At 30.1% G+C, this 18,767-nt stretch overlaps 1 protein-coding gene across 1 annotated transcript in view; it reads left to right on the forward strand.

The window, feature by feature from the left end:
- The window catches only part of LOC129975964 (glycerophosphocholine cholinephosphodiesterase ENPP6-like), a 308,125-nt gene that overhangs the window by 223,179 nt on the left and 66,179 nt on the right, over positions 1-18,767 (forward strand). The window contains exon 4 of the mRNA XM_056089272.1: positions 17,664-17,773. Within this exon, the coding sequence (XP_055945247.1) occupies positions 17,664-17,773 (110 nt within the window). The remainder of the gene's footprint in view (positions 1-17,663; positions 17,774-18,767) is intronic.

Genomic DNA, 18,767 nt, shown 5'->3' on the forward strand with positions numbered 1-18,767 from the left:
TACGTCCAGCATCATATAAGCTAAATTAAAAAATATATATCAGTAAAATAAATTAGATTTAATATGAATGAATTAATAATGTATTAAACTTAATAATAACATTAAAAATAATCTTTGAGCTCACTAGATATTTTAAGTATTTCGCAGAAAAATTGATGAAATAAAATTAAACCCATTAAAAAAAATTTATTGTTATTTGACAACAAAAGAGTTCCACACAATTAAATATTTTCATTAATATTAAAAAATATTTCATACTTTATTGCGAAAATAAAATGTTTTGTTATAAATCACGAATAAAAGTATTTTTAATCTACTGTAATCAAGTAAATCTACTACAATTAGAAAATTTTTGTACGGAACTAAATTGGTATCATTAAGTTTCAACTTAAAATGAGGAAAGATAATTTTATTTTATGTATGATAATATGTCCGGAAGTTCTCCATCACCCCGCCAAAAAAAAAAAACCTAACATTTTTTTTTTTTTTTGAATTTTTAATTAAAATTCTATTTTTGGAAAATATTGAAGTAAATCACACGTAGAGGTGCAAACTAGATTCCCAAAGTATTTGTTTGCCAGATCTGATCATTATAGATCTGGTGTTCTAAAGCGCCATATATCCAAAAAATAATTGCGCATTTGCTTTCATTATTAGCCCAGAAAACACAAGGAATATATTTAACAATAAACATTCAAATCTATTTTAATTACAGAGAAAAATAGCAAAACAATGGCATATTATAAAAAGAAACTCATTACACTTAAGATAAGGGAAATTTTTTAAATTGTGTCTGTGAAAATATTCCGCAGACGCCTAATTATCTCTCGGATAATTAAGTTGTTACTTTTGTTTATTATTAAGCAAGAGTTTATCTTAGATTATTCTTATTATTTAATTAAGTTTTGCAAACATAATTTCCTTCTTATATGCAACAGGTTAACGAATTAATTCCCTTTAGAATTATATTTAGCTTATACAATAATACCATTTCTAATGAGGGAGTTATTTTGGGGGGGGGATTTATGTAAAAATTAGATTCGTATTCTAAAGGATTTCAGAATTATTCTGTAATTCTAGTTATTCTAGCTATACCTTCTTGTGTGACAGTCTTGTAATAATATTCAGTTGCAATAATTCCTAAATAGTCAGTGAATCACGGGACAATTTTTTATAGATTGTAATAAATTGTTAATGTTTAATCCTCTTTAGCCAATATTAAAAATTTTATGCGTTTTTACAATGTTCATGAAGCCCCATGTTAACGACAGTACAGAAAAAAAAAGCATATAACGCAAACAAATGACTCGTGTCAGCTAGGACACTCCTTAACTAATCAGAAATTCCTTTTAGTTATGAAAGTTGAATTCAGTTCACTGATGCCGCAGTTTCGATTCGGTTCACTGTTATTTGTTTGCCTGCGTTATGGCACAGGAGTAGCGCATCTTCCCCGTGATTTGGGAGTCCCGGGTTCGAGTCCCGATTTGGGCATGGTTTTTCTTCCTGTTCAATCTGTGAGATGTGTGAATGCGCCCTACTGTAAAAAGGGGTTGTGCAAGCGAATAAGTGATGCGTGAGTAGTCAAGTAGTACTCTTGGCCCATGATGGCTCTACGATAAAAACAAGAGGCGCTCCCCCTTAGGCTTAAATCGGCTGTCTGAGAACAGCGGACTTGTCCGTGGCAAGTGCCATAAGAAACGACAACATCATTTGTTTGAAAATTGATTGTATTTAATGATCGTTTCTTTTTTAATAATAACTCCTTTTGGGCCCACAAAATGTCTTTGGCAGACAATGTGTTCAACATTCCTTGAAAACTTTGACTATACTTAAAATGAAGTGAATCACGATAGATTCGGCTTCTGAAAGTTGGAACACTATGTTTCAAAATTGAGAGTATACAAAAACAAACTGTGTGTTTCATTAACATTGATGTAGAAATCCTATTTTAGATTGCACATGTTCTTAATTAGTATTTTTTCAAGTTGATAGTCTAATGTGCAATTTAGCTAAAAATTGCTTGCTGTAATACAGTTGTAGCTAAAGGGAAAATCATAAGTGAGTGCCACAAGAAGGCAACCTATGCAATACTATTTTTTTGCTCATGTACCATGTATCATGCTTCTTTTTGTTTGGACCTCAAACATACTTTTTGTCAAAGGAATGGGCTATATATTTCAATATTAGCTTCTGACTCGTGAACTCAGTTGGATATGAGAGAAAAAGGAGAATTAAAACCACCATCAATAAGAACCATAGACTCTAAATAAAAATATTTCAATAGAACCATAAACTCTAAAATAAAAGTGGAATTAAAACTGTCACCAATCTGCTCTTGCCGAATGGCCCTTCCAAATTCGTACTCGAGGTAGATTCTAATCAGAGAACTGGTTGTTGAAAAACACAAGAAGACAGATTTTATTACATACCAACTATAACAGCTTTAGCCGATATACCTTTTACACCCTGACTTTATATTTGTTGTGGATGGTAACCAATTGGTTTCCCAGGAAAATTGGTTTTGTTTGCTTTCAATTAAATCTCTTAATCATTTAATGTCCATGATTAAACGCTCGACTTAAAAAAATATTTAACTTTATGACATTAATGATATTATCATTTTCTTTTGATGTAAATTGCAAATATATTAAAAAAATTTTTTTCTTCTTTGGGTTTCATCATGGATAGAAAATCAAGCGATATATATTTCATGGGACAATTAAAACTATTTGAATTTCAGTTTAATAATGATACGTATTATTGAAAATAATGCGAAAAAATATGTTAAATCACTGCCAACTTTTAAGAAACTTTGCAAAACAATGACAATTAGTAGCACTAAAACAAACGATAATTTTTTGAATTTTAAGTGGATGTAAAAATTTATTTTGTGCTGTTATACTTCCGGAATTTGTGGGGAAAAAACATTTACATTTTGCTTAATTTTCAGTGAATGAAATTTTTAATTAAGATTCACCACGAGAACACTTTTTCCTTCTAAAGTCTATAGGATCTAAATTGAGTAGTCCAAAGTTAAGCAATCTAGTCTGTATACTGCCAACATACAAGCACATTTTTTTTTTGTTATATGTAGAGATAGCGATAAATTCAAGCCAAAAAAAGTTAAAGCTGTAACACTATCATAATAGCATGTAAATTCAATAAATGTACCACGAACTAGGATCAGAAAAAACACATCCCAGCATTATGCTAGAATTATTTTACTAGGAAGAATGAAATGAATAAATTTCCAGAATTAAAAAAAAACACCTGAGGCTATTCTTCCTTTTCTTATTAATTTCAACCTCTAATAAAAAAATTCAACCACATTAAAGAGTTTTTATAAATTCCTTCAGATAAATACATGTTATTTTGTATTAAATTATTCTCATAGAACAAATATATTATTCGATTTCACAAATATAACAAATAATTAGTTGTATAGTTACGTTGAAAAATCTTAGAGTAAATCCAATACCTTCAGTCGCTATCGTAATACATTTTCGTTTCCATTCTTCCCAGGAATAATGAAAACAAAACTCCGCCCTCATAAATTGCTGAGGAGAGCTACTTTTCTTTCCGGAAACTCTTTTTAGTCATCGGTAGGTCTCTTGGCCGTCGTCCATCTCCACGCTCTTTCTTCCGTTCGCTGAGCTGCTCTGCCATTTCATGTTTACCGAGGAAAACACTAATTCTCTTTCCTTGATTTACTTTGGGCAATGCCTCTTCTTGTTTGAGGTAGAAACGAAGGAATTGTTTACATCTAAAGTTTGTTTATAATTTACTTTCAGAAGAATCTTTTATCTATTCTTTCATTAGCCTTACTTTAATGCTAAAAGTTTCAAGATAATAGTATTTTATAAATGTTTTAGAAATAATTTCTCGTATATGAAAATATAGAGAAGATGTATTATAATCTATACTTATATATAAAGCTCAATGTGTGTGTGTGTGTGTTGGCGCTCTACAAAAGACTATTTGACCTACAGCTACCAAATTTGTTACATGTATACCTTAGAGGTCGGAAATGTGCACCTGGGGTCCCTTTTTTGACTTTTTAATTAGAATTTTAATTATTAATTAAAAACTAACTTTCACGCCAAAAAATCTTTTCATTTTCCCCAACGCCAAATGAGTAAGGCTTCAGTTTTTTTTTCCCAACAGTAATGAAGCTAGGGTTAACATTTTTCGGCCGATTATTTCAAACGATTCTGTTTATTCTTTTTTAATGTTTTATGCATTTAAAATCAAACATTGTTAATGAATCGATCTTTCACATTCCTTTTGAAGTACTTTTGAAATAAAATAACACCGAATAAGGAAATTAAAAATTTTTAATCCGCATAGCGTTACCCCATCTGGCGTAGAAAAATTCATGCATTTGCGTTACTGTAACTGGCGTTGAAAATTCACGCATGCGCATTGTGTTCAGATTGTTGACAATTTTATCAACGGATGATTCTTGATTTAAATTATTTTTAGGTTAGTTACATGCTTTTTTTTAATTAAATTGTATTTATGTTAGTTATATATATTTTTTGTATATGCTTATAGTTTTAATTACATCGTTTTTTAAGTAGTTTTTTTAAACCTGTTTTAGACCGATTATTTTAAACGATTCGTTTTATTTTCTTAGTGTTTGATGCATTTAAAATTAAACATTGTTCATTAATCGATCTGTTCATGATGAATCTGAGAAAATTTTGTTGACAAATTCTTGAGATATTACATAAATTAAGAAAGGTATTCTTCAGTGCCCATAAAGTTTAAACGCTTAGTGACTCTGTTATCAGTAATCATATTATTAAAAAAAATGCTTTGTTTCAGTAAAAAATATTATTATATTAATTGCAGATTAATTCTTTCCACTTTAATTTAAAGTATAAATTCTACGGGAGCTAACACAAAATTTGAAAGATGCATATTACGTTGCAGATCTGCCTGAGTTTGAAAAACATAATTTTGGAATAATATATGTCTGTCTGTAAATACGATCTTAAAAACAGATTGAGATACAGCAATGAAATTTGGCATGTAGATTTAACACCGAATTTGGATGAAATCCGCCTCATAGGTGTTTTTCTGTCTATATACGTGTGAATAAAGTAATTCTAAAATAGAAGGTTATATGGAACAAAATTTCATATATAGATTTTCCATGAAAATGGCAGATGCGTATTAACATTTTGAACCAAATTTTTCAATGCACTAACCACTTATTGTTCAATTATTTGCTGCAATTCGTTTAGTATATAAAATGTTCCAAGAATATTTTTGATTTTTTAAATAATTAGTCTTTTAAAAACTAAAATAAAATGAAGTAATTATTTATCAAAAAATATTTCACCATACATTATTTCAGTGCAAAAAAAAACCAATGTAGTATATATATATATAATTAGTTAACGTAAAAGTTATAATGGAAAGATTTGCAATTAATAAAGAAGAAAAATTCCAGATAGTTTAAAAGAATTTCCGAATGATATTTGCTCAATAAATGTCACAGAAATTTGATACATTTTTGCAGATAATATAATGAGAAAAGAAAAGTAGTGTTAAAATTTTCCCATTATGTAACACATATTTTCATTTAATATTAATTAGCACTTTTAAATTTAGTTGAATTTCTGTACCCTTATCAAGCATTTAGCACAAGTTCGCTAATTTTGTCGCTAATTTTGTGGAAATTATTTCAATTATTTTAATTGAAACGAGTCAGAATGACTTATAAAAAATAAGTTTTTGTGAAAAAAAATTGATCTAATTTAAATTAATCGCTTATTTTAAAAAAACTATTTTGCATGCAAACTATTTAAAAAACATTTATTTCATTTAAACCACGACACTCATAACAAAAGCATTTTTGTAGACTTCATTATATCTTTCAAATCATAAATTTTATGGTCCATTATTTAGATAAATTGAAAAAATTGATCGTGAAGACATCAATTATTTTTAGGAATTTTATAAGAAAATTTCTATACTTAAAACACAAATTTCATATTATTAAAGAGCGAATCATAAAATAATTTCATGAGTTAACTAATAAAAATAAATTATTTATTTATTAATAATTAATTATTACTAAATCTTACCACGTTAGAAAATTTGACATTAAAGAATGGGAGAAAGATTAACGTATAATTGTATTTATTTCTTTTAGTAAATAAAACAAAATATAATATTAAAAAAATATTAAATTTTATATTTTCTAATAATGAGGTCTCTCGTTTTCTTTGTCTGTTTGTTAAAACTCTAAAGGTTGCCATCTGATTTAAAGATAGAACAAATAATCTTTAGAAAGCGGAGCATTTAGCAAACTCATTTAATCAATTCCAACTTTCAAATAAATTTATGTTTGAGAAGAAAAACATAGAAAAAGTTTGTTGCTTTCAGAAAAACAAAAATAAGATTTTTCTACTGGGTTAACAAGTCAGGTTTTCACCGAGAATACTCTCTTTCTTTAAATTTATTTGAGCTACGAAAATGCAATTTTTTCCGGCACAGCAGGAAATTGTACGATATATCTTCGGTAAGCTCTCCTTAAGGAAATTTCCCATCTGGATTCGGTGTGGAAAAGCAGCTTGGGTTATCTTTCATCTTAAGCCCATACCTGAAAGTAAGACGATAGGCTTAGAACTTAAGTTTAAAGTTAAGAACGAACACCAATATTCTTTTGAAAGAGCTCTTGTTTAACATCTATTATGCATACTTCGATTTTGGTACTAGGATTTTAAGAAGGGATAAATGACATTGTAAAGAAATGAGAAGTGCTATCTTAATAATAAATTCAATAAAAACAGTTATTTAGCCGTTTTCTTTTATTTTAATACTTTATTAAAAAGTTATTGCTTTTATGTCATTTTTATTTATTACTAGCCGCCTTTGGCGACCAGCCGGTTCGCCAATCTTAATGCTCGTTAAAATTTTAATAATTAAATATTTTATGTAATTCCTACTTTAATAGCTTCTTCATCAAATATTTTAAAGCTTCAAATGATAGTCATGTAATTCACTCATAATAATATAAAGTCCTTCAGCCATAACATAATATGTATCTCTCTCATTTTCTGTTAGTTCCGGTAGAATTTATGCTTAAAATTAAAATGGAAATGACTAAACTGCAATTAATATAATAATATTTTTTACTGAAACAAAGCATTTTTTTAATAATATGATTACTGATAATAGAGTCACTGAGTGTTTAAACTTTATGGGCACTAAAGAATATCTTTCTTAAGTTATGTAATATCTCAAGAATTTGTCAACAAAATTTTCTCAGATTTATCATGGACAGATCGATTCATTAACAATGTTTTATTTTAAATGCATCAAACTTTAAGAAAATGAATCGTTTAAAATAATCGGTCGAAAACATGTTTAAAAAAACTACTTAAAAAACGATGTACTTAAAACTATAAGCATATACAAAAAAATATATAACTAACATAAATACAATTTAATTACAAAAGCATGCAACTAACCTAAAAATAATTTGAATCATTGAAAACAGGTTAAAAAAAAACTACTTAAAAAACGATGTACTTAAAACTATAAGCATATACAAAAAATAATAACTAACATAAATACAATTTACTTACAAAAACATGCAACTAACCTAAAAATAATTTAAATCATCCGTTGATAACGGTTGTCATGGCAACAATCAGAATGCGCATCCGTGAATTTTCTTCGCCAGCTCCGGCAACGCAAATGCGTGAATTTTTCTACGCCAGTTGGGGTAACGCTATGCAGATTATACATTTTTAATTTCCTTTATTCTGTGTTATTTTAATTCAAAAGTACTTCAGAATGAATCTGAAACATGGATTAATTAACAAGGTTTAATTTTAAAGGCATAAAACGTAAAGAAAATAAACAGAATCGTTTGAAATAATCCGCCGAAAAATGTTAACCCTAGCCTCATTACTGTTGGGAGAAAAATAACTGAAGCCTTACTCATTTGGCGATGGGGAAAATGGAAGATTTTTTTGGCGGAAAAGTTGGCGGTGGGGAAAATGGAAGATTTTTTTGGCGGGAAAGTTAGTTTTTAATTAATAATTAAAATTTCAAAAAAAGGGACCCCAGGTGCACATTCCCGACCTCTAAGGTATACATGTACCAAATTTGATAGCTGTATGTCAAATGACCTGGCCTGTAGAGCGCCAACACACACACACACACATTGAGCTTTATTATAAGTATATAGATTATTATTTTTTTTGTATTTTTTTAGTTTTTAAATTATATTTTAGCATCTCTGCAAATCATAAAGGAGAATTAATATGTGTTAGCGATATTCAAGATAAACTTTTTGATTCAGAGTTTCTAAATTTAGTACAGACTTTTTTCAGAATATTGTAACGTATTCCTTCTAAATTTCAATAATAGTTTTAATTAATTTAAAATTTAATGAGATTTTAGAATTTTTCCGTTATAGTTTATCGAAGATATTATTTCACATAAATGATTCATGCCCAATTTAAAAATACAAAAATTCTCATTTTTATATTAGTAATGGCAGCAGTTGCATTACTCTATCTCCTCTTTTGGATAATAGATGGCAATACCTGATTGGGTATGCATCCCATAGTGCACTAGGATTGTTATTAAAAAGGAGATGCGATGCTGTTCAGTGAGGTGTGCGCGCGTTAATGTCTTGTCTTCCGTTTTTGTGTTTGTTTTGTGTGAAATGTGATCAGTAAAGAAATGTTCCAGAAAGCATACGTCCTCTTTCTTCCACTAACGGATCATAATGATCTTCATTCCACCTCATAATAAAATTATGGTGTAACTTTTCCCTAGATTCTCGCAATTTTTAAAAATATTTTCTGGCATAAGTTTTGACAGAATTTTAATGATGGCATAAAATTTAAATCATTTTCTTTTTTTTTTTTTTCTTTTTTTTTTCTTTTTTTCTTTTCATCTGATATATACAGGGTGGTCCAAAAAAAAGTTCCCCTATATATGAAACCCTAGCGGCCTATCCGCTCAACCAATCGAACCAAAATTTCAGACATGGTTGTTTGAAGGTATGCGCTGGAGATTGTGATGATTCTAAACAACACTGGGTTCACGGTTACGGTTACAGTGACAGAATTTTTAAATTTTCGAATGGCAACTCCCACTTTTTCCTTGCGCAAATTGATCAGCGTATTGAAAAACCACAAATGGCGTTGGAACGATTGGCGTGTGACGAAAATTGCCGCCTTAAAGCATATGCAAAGAAGAGCATTATAAACGACTAATGACAACACACAGAGGAAAGAGAAAAAAAGTTTTTATTGGAATGGAAAGTTATAATTACAGGTTTTCAACGTGTTCATCTTCGCAGGTGACAACGCATTGCATTGTCACTTGCTGTTGGAGATTGTGGACAACAATACCGAACGTAACATGAAAGGAGGAATCTGCATAACTTCACGTGTTATCGCATCTTGCAATTCTTACACAGTTGCAGAATTCCGTTATTCCTGAATTGCAGCAACGAAATGTCATTAGGGACATTGTATGGATGCAAGATGGGGCTCCTCCACACGTCGCCCAATGTGTTCGACCAGTGCTGCAACAACACTTTGCTGATAGTCATCTCTAGTAACTTTGCAGTTTCGTGGCCACCGCGATCCCCCGACTCATTCCTATGGATTTCTGGTTCTGGGGTTATCTGAAATCTAAGGTGTACACGTCTGGTCCACGAGATGTGTCAGAATTGCAAGATGTGTTGATCTCTGCGTTGTCATTAGTCCTTTATAGTGCTCTTTTTTGCAAATGCTTTACGGCGGCAATTTTCGTCACACGCTAATCGTTCCAACGCCATTTGTGGTTTTTCAATACGCTGATCAATTTGCGCAAGGAAAAAGTGGGTGTTGCCATTCGAAAATTTCAAAATTCTCTCACTGTAACCGTAACCGTGAACCCAGTGTTGTTTAGAATCATCACAATCTCCAGCGCATACCTTCAAACAACCATGTCTGAAATTTTGGTTCGATTGGTTGAGCGGATAGGCCGCTAGGGTTTCATATATAGGGGAAGTTTTTTTTGGACCACCCTGTATATACTCATGATTTTTTTCCGTTGTTGGTGTTTATGGAATAAAGTTTCTCTTCGTTATCGAATTGGTTTGACATACAATCAAGCCTAGTTATCCCAAATGGTTGCCGTTTTACTATAATTCAATTATGAATTCAGTATTAGAAACCGAAATTTTCAGCTCCTTCTTGTAGCTTCCATGGACTGCAAGGAAGTGATTAAAATCAGATATATATATATATATATATATATAAATCAATGAGTAGGGTAAATTCTTGCTTTGGAATGTGTTCGCAAAGAAAGTTCTCTACCGATTTTCTGAATGATAGTGTGGCATTCTATAATTCAATTAACAATTTGTCATTTAAAATGTTGATTTTTGCAAGTACTGTCTGTTGATATTTTGTTTGTTTTTCTATTTGTATTTCAAGCTTTACTGTAACATAAAGAGTCATTATTCGTCATCGAGTTTACAGAACTTTTCACCTGATATTGACCAGAGAGATATTCCTATCAGGTCCATAATCTTATTGATTTCTGGTAAAATATCTTAACACTACGAAACACTTGCTTTTTTAGTGCTCATGTGGCCTCTTCCGGTTGCATTAAGATGCTGATGGGCTTTATTAAAAAAATTATATTTCAAACAAGTGCAAAGAGACATACAAATGACCTCCTGCAAAATAGGAATTTGAATCTAAAATCCTCAAGTCTTGAAATAATAATTTTCTTTTTGAGCACTTATTTGTACCATCCTTCGCCAAGTTATGTTGTCACCAAGTACTACATTGTCACCAAGTATTACATTATCGCCAAGTTATGTTGCCTCAAGTACTACATTGTCGTCAAGGTATATTATCACCAAATATTACACTGTCACCAAGTTACGTTGTTTCCAAGTACTACATTGTCGCCAAGTTATATTGTCCTAAAGTACTACATTGTCGCCAAGTCCTGTTGTACCCAAGTACCACATTGTCGCCAAGTTATGTAGTGTCCAAGTGCTAAATTGTCGCCAAGTTATATTATCACCAAGTATTACACTCGCATCAAGTAATGCCAACAACAAAGTTTAAATAGTACCCAAATGTTGCATTAACGCTGGTATCTTTCCCAATAGCGCTACCTTAATTATTGTCAAATGTAGGCGATGGTATAACAATAAAATACAAATAGTAGCCAAATATTGGTATCAGATCTTTTGGCCTTAGTGCTTTTCTAATAATAAAACTTCCATCAGAACATTACTTTCAAGCCATTCTTGCTTCCTTAATTCAAATGAAGTATTTCGAAAAAGAAACGACTAAAAATATGAAATTTGATTAATATTCCGTTTTTTGAAAACTTCTTTTGTTTTCTAACAAAAAAACAGAACTATTAAACAAAATCAGGCCTATAGTTGTAATATTTTTATTTTTATTTGTAGTTTCTTTTCTTTGATGACTAAAAAGAAACTCCATCGAAAAAGGTAAATATTTTTTTTTTTTTTAAGAAAACTCATTCGTTGAAAATCTTTTTTGCTGTGTCTTGCATCTTATACTTGAATAAAGATCAGAATTGATGGATTTTCATTGTTGGAATGTTCTTGAAAACGTAGGAAGCAGTTTGAATCAGCAAGTTTAACAAAGAAAAACCGGCCCTAATTCATCACTTGCTGCGGTTGAACGATTAGCAGTAATAAATGAATTTTTATATGAAAGAAGATGCAAAGTTTTCATATTCTTTGAAGCAATCGATATTCTTGAGAGGTATGATCATTCAGAATTTTTTTTTTTGGGGGGGGGGAGGGAGGGAGCTATTTTATACTTTATCGCAGGGTTAGTTATTTTTCTATCAATAGGAGTAAAAATAATATTATTTATTTATTTACTCCTTTTCTACAAACTAATGACGGACATTTTTGCTTTTTGGAAGAAACAGAAACTAAAACAAACATCCCGTTATAGAAAAAGAGATTAAAAATATCCAGACGGTGAGTAGTACTATTTTTATATTCTTGTATATGAAGAGAAATAATTGAAATTGTCGAACTCGAGAACTTTGAAGAATCTCCATGTTTAAAAACTCTCCAAATCCATTTTCGAAATTATGTCTGCATGTGAAATCATTAATCAAAAACTGATATTCTCGTTGAACTAGATAGATAAAATTTGGTATGTGGTCTTTATACCAAAGTTATGGATTTCTGTCGAATTTTGAATGAAATCTGTACCCAGGAATTTTTCCTGTCCTTTCTCTCTAAAAATATGTAAATATAACTAAAAATCATAAAAATCTATATACTTAAAATTTAGTACACATATATTAGCATTGTGGTGTAATTCCATATCAAATTTTGAACGAAACATGTCAAGGGATTGACCGTCTGTCTGTCCTTATTTTCAAATGCAAGTAAATGCAATAGCTCAAAATAATTTAGATGAATTGAAATTAGTTCTTACTTTTAATATATGAAGCTTAGATTTTTTATCAGATTTTCAATCAAATACGTCAAAGAGTTGACCGTGTGTTAGTATGTACTTTCGCATGCAAGTAAACAGAATAATTTAAATATTCAAAGATCTAGATGAATGAAATTTGGTATATGATCTTGTGACAGTAATTTTGTATCAAATTTTGGTTCCCTTCAGTCGAAAACAAGATACTGGAAATAAATATTCGGATTTCTGTGTTGTACTACAAGCACATATGTCTCATGTATAGAACTCGGATAATAAACATCCGGATACTCGTAACATTCAAGGCTTTGACCAATATTTTTTTAAGTGGGATAGAAGGGATAAAACACATATTATCTAAAAAAAAGAAAGAAAAGAAAAGATAGACCACTCCTACTGTTTTCCGTTTGATCTTATTCGCAATTACGTTGTTATTTATTAATACAGATTCCCTGTGAATGTTTAATTATTTTCAAGCGACTCCTCTAGATTGACAGATATTTGATCGAGTGCCAGTGCATCATTGTCCGAAATGATTTAATGAATGTTCATATTTTACGTTAACTTGAGTTAAAAGCATATTTTCATAATTACATTTGCCAGCCAGTCATTAGTAGAGTTATTTAACTCAAAAGCAATAGATGTTAGACGAATAAAATTTATTAAGTGATCTTTTCATCAAATTTTAATTCTAATCAAATTCTCGACAAAATCATCAACAGGAAATCAGACATAGGGTAATCTGCGTGCATATGAAGATAAAAAAACTCAAAAATTTACATATTTCACAATATTTTTTTAATCCGGAAACCGCATTTTTAAAGGTATCTTCCTGCGCACACAGAAACATGATAGCTTCACAATATATTTAATAAGTTTTTAACCCAAAATTGCATATATACATATGGTTTTTGTCTGATTGAATCTAAAGGAAATGTCACCACCTGTTCCCTATCACATGAATGCAATGAATAAAATCGGCAATGACCCAGGTGGATGAAATTTGGTATATGGTCGTATCACTCCTGCTGAGAGGAGGGCACCTCAGATTTCAGGATGAAAAGCTCCCGCCGTGGTGGTTGGTTCTCGCCACCCTAGTGGTTACAAAAATGGTGTGGGGTAGATTGCCTTCTACCAATGATAGGATGTTCTTCCCATTGGAAGGGTTGTGCCCTGGCCGATAATGGCCCTTAGAACTCAGTCTTGGTTCCTGTCAATTTAGTCACTCAGGACCGTCATTCAGATTTTTCCGTGTGCCGTGTCAGAGTACTCACTATGTGGCATGGTTTTATCAACAGAGTTGTCGATATTTGTGAGATTCTGAGCACTTGCGTGTCAGGACACTTTTTCTTAAAATGCCGCGGTCCTGGAAAATCGGGAAATAATAACTTGTAAAAAACCTCGAAAGTTTAGCTAAAGAATGGCTATATGATCCATTTAAATAGGTTTAGAAATGAATCTGAAAAGATCTGACAAATGTTGAAGTTAAGTAAGAGATTTTAAACCCGAGATTTTAGACCAGGCTGTCTCAAATGAAGGTGGCTAGAGGAGAATGACGATTTGATAGTAAGGTATTATGGGTATGCACGTTTTTCATGCAATTGTGGTTAAAGAATTTGGATACTTTATGATTGCGATAGATAGACATTTTTTTGGGTTGAAAAAGTTCCTAGAAATCAAGTTCATGTAATCTTCAATTTTTTTAATTTTTAGTTCTTTATATATGGTATTATTTTTCATATGCCGTGACGCATTTATTATAATGGAAGGATAATAATAATGTAATATTCGCTGCACTTTTTTGGAACATGAAAATAGTTATTCCTTTTTAAAAAAAATCATTCTGATAAGACGATTAACGTTGTTGTAGATTTAAGTTGGTAGCAACGTAATGTGATATATGATGCTAAAACGGACCTGAAAACTCGGACCTTATCGTGATGGAGAAACCAAAAATTGATATTTTCCTGGTGGTGGGAAGTTCTGAATACTAGTAAAAGAATAGCTAGAGGAAGAGTGTTCTGGATATCTAAATAACACAATATTCTTGGATTGTTCTCAAGGAGACTTAATAATATGTTTTTGAAGTTCCAGAACCGCTTTTTATCATAATAGTATGTCTGTAGTTGTAACTGCATATTCAAAATTCAAAATATTTTTCAGTCTATCAGATAATTTACCGGACTTTTTTTTTCTTTCTGTATCTTTCATTATTAAATAGCCACTTGTACTATCGTAGCCTTACCGAATGACGAGACAGCAGAAAATAGTTCAAATATCCAGAACATCTTGGGCATAGTTAAATTCTATAAAACGCATTAAAAAGGAATTAAATATAAAGACATCAAAAACTTCATAACAAATTACTTGATAGTTAAAATCACGGCATAAATACCAAGACACATAAAAAAATACCAAAGAACATTAAAAACACACAAGCATCACAAAAGGCAATACCACTTTTAGAAAAGAAAATAAGATAAATTCAATTATTAGATAATAAAAGAAAATTGTATGGCAGTACCTCTAAGACAAAAAAAAAAAATTAGTACTATTTTCATCAGAATTAAGTTACTTTTGCCTCAACTTCCAAATGTTAAGATTAATACTGACCATAAATAACAAAATTTATATCATGTAGCAAATTTATTTAATCTAGAAAACCAGTATAAATTATATAAAACATATTGAGAAATAAATCCTCAGCATGTCATCAACACCCTATTGAAAAAAAAAAATTTTTTTTTCCTCTAATGCAAAAGCTATTATTAAATGTTTTCAACTTCCGGCCAATTAAAGAAAAAACATTTCATTCATTCTTTTTTTTTTTTTTGCTTAATATATACTATGTCATTAAAACTTTTTTTAAAACCATGCTTTTAAATTCTTAGTCAAAGCATAGTACAAGCATTTCGCCTGCTTTAATTGTTTAGAAAAATTTTGTTTTTAGACATAAAAACTATTAAAATTCCCACACAGTTTGATACTTTTCGAAACATGTGAAAATAAATTTACAGAAAAATATTCATTACTCAAACTAATGAGTTGCCATTTCCACAAATTACTTTGTCAAACAGTTTGGAAAATAATTGTCGAAAAGAAGTTTAACTCGCATAAAAGTCTTCCCCAAGGTCTCATGGTGTTATGAAATATGAAGATGTTGAGACCTTACGATTCTTTTGTCAATTTAAAATGTTAGTTCCATTTTTGCAACAATATCTAATTATAAAAGATAAAAGCAGTATATATTGTTTACTCTTTCTTATGGTAAAAAGTATCTCCTAATTAAACAGTGTCTTCTCGAGATAAACATTCTGTGCTTATTGCTAGTAAAAATATATTCAACGAACTCATGAATACAATAAGACAGTTGTTGGCATAAATAGATTAACAGTTTCTAGTATCACAATGACAATTGTCCTCCATAATGAAATTATTCTCTTGCTGATTCTAGTAATTTCAAGAAGGTTGAAATTGTCATTTCAAATGCAAATATTCCACATTTTTTTTCTTCGCAGTTGAAGTAAAATTATTGTTATTTTGTCCGATTCTTCTAACTTCATGAAGTATAAAAGGAATTCAAATAAATCGCTTAGTAAATAAATACTTTAATTAAATATTTTCTGTTGTCTTTTTCGATGAGGAACAAAACTTTATTAAATTAAATTAATGAAATAAAGTTATGTTGTCTCCTTTTTTGAGGAAGTAATTTTCAATTAAATTAATTTCGTAGCAGCATAAGTTTTGGACAATTACCGCAAATATCACTCAAAATTAATTATTTTATCGCATTTGCATAATGATTGTGAATAAGTCCCCGTGCTTATGTATGCATTTTCTGAATGCTTTTGTTGGGAAAGAAGTGCAATTACACAGTTTGCATCTATTATCTATAAGACGTTTATACAAATCTACTGTTTTTGTCCAATCTGGATGAAATTAGCCGCACTGCTTTGCAAAATAAAGAAGAAATACACCGTCAACTTTCCAAAGATTTAATATTATTAAAATATGTTAATTTAAAATTAAGCAAGTGCTTGAAGTTTTCAAATATATTTTCCGACAAGATTATTTCATAAAAGAAAAAAAAATTATATTTTTTTAACTCAAAAAAATTATTTTTCTAATAATGCCAATTTTATTTCGGTGCATTTTTTTTAATTCTATTTTCGAAAACATTTTTTATTTTAATTTGACGCGTAGTCTGAAAAAGCGTTTTTCTTGTTATGATAGAATTTAAAACATTTATTATTACATCTAACTTTAAGTACAGGCTGGCACCCTGGCCTAGGGGTAGCGCATTTTCCCCGTGATCTAGGCGTTCTGGGTTCGAGTCCTGGTTCGGGCATGGTTGTTCTCTTCCTTGTTGTTTCTCTGTGAGGGGCCTGAATGAGTCCACCTGTAAAAAGGGGCTGTGCAAACGAGTGCCTGTGTGCTATCTTCATTTAAGCAAGAAGTCAGACCTCTGCCCTCGGTTGCTTAGTGTCTTTACCCTCAGAATCTACTGCGCAAACATTTGGCCTAAAATAGTTACACGACAAAAAAAAACTTTAATTACATGTTTTTGATAATATTAAAATTAATATAGGAAAAAAAGCTTTCTAGATATTAAGTACAATTTTCAAATCCACTTTTAATCACTTATATAAAATTTCACTCCCACTATTATATTGCATTAAAATAATTTTTTTCACTTTATAATTTGCAAAAATTGCATTTAATTTTAATTTATAGGAAAATGATTTCAATAAATGTATATTTCCTCAGCTGTCAAATAAAAAGGTAGAATTTTAATTAAATATATCCCATATTAATAATTAAATAGTAAGATACCAATATTCTGAACAAACAAGCCGACTATCAAAAGTTGTTAATGTATAGTTAATTTTTATCATTGATAACTAGAATATTTATTTAAAAAAAATAAATCTTCATAATATCCATAATTAACTAAGCAAATATCTTTTAGGTTATGCAAGCTAAACGTCCTATCGGTCAGATGTCCAACAGTTCACATTTCTGAGTGTCTGTAAAAATATATCTGAATGTTGAATGATATTTTAAAAAATATAGAAAGTTCTTTATTTCTTTATGATTAGTTTTAGTATAAATATTGCTTATTTAGTGCATATACCCTTATAATAATTAAATAAACGTCATTCATTTTTTATTCATTTCAAACTTCCTACCTTTCAGGTCACAAATACGGACCTAATTCGGAAGAGAGAAAAAAAGCAGTTAAAGATATCGACATCCTTTTAGATTTAGCACAAACGGAAATGGCTAATCGTGGACTCTTGAATAAGGTAACTGAAAACTTTTTATACCCATGGAACTCAAATTAAGTACTTTTTTTGCAGGAAAACACATAACGGACCTGATCTTCAAGAACATGCTTATTCAAATATTTCCACTGAGTTGAATAAATCTAATAATAATGATTCAATTACATTTCGAAATGAATCAGTATCTTTGTAGATTTTTTTAAAGATTTCTTAGCACTAATTATTTATATATCATTTCTTATTTAAAATATAATATTTAGTGTAGAATGTATAATATTTATAGAATTCTACTTCTTATAGGCTATTTTTAATCAATTCATTTTTATTGCCGCCTAATCCGATTTAACTTAAAGTAATTAATCTAATCCATGAGCCAAAAATTCATGATAATGATGAATTAACACAGATTCTATAGATTAAATATATCCTGAAATAAATTGCATTCTAAACATTAATTATAATTTGTGTTTTCTTAACCTACAGCTTTGGAAAATATTTTGTTGGAATTTTTTTCTATTTAAATTATTAGGCTTAAAAAAACTTAGCTGTATGTTTAAGCGGAAAAATCCTCACAAGATGACTTCCAGTTATTACCAGCCAATAATTATTTCAGACCTTGTCATAACTGACATGATGACTGCCGACTGTCATCAGTCCAGGAATGTTTTTATGGCTGATGGTAATTCCCATGCTGATCACCATTTATCAGAAGCCATAGACCAACATGCTTAAGGCAATGCATACTTATCATAAGCCCAGGAATATTTTCCTGTTAAGGATAATACACGATGACTGTCAATTACCTCCAGCCAAGAATTATTAAGCTTGCGACAATATTCACGTGCCATCAACCCAGGGAAAATTCCTGGATTGGTGATAACTAGTGATTGTCCGGTGCATACCCATTCTCTTGCATTGTTGAATAGATAAAGTATTATGAATTATTAAACACGAATTAATTAATATTATTAGCATTATTAATTAGAATTATTAGTTTAGTTTAGTTATATTAACG

Source organism: Argiope bruennichi, chromosome 7 (genome assembly GCF_947563725.1).
Source record: "Argiope bruennichi chromosome 7, qqArgBrue1.1, whole genome shotgun sequence".
NCBI classification, from domain to species: Eukaryota; Metazoa; Arthropoda; class Arachnida; order Araneae; family Araneidae; genus Argiope; species Argiope bruennichi.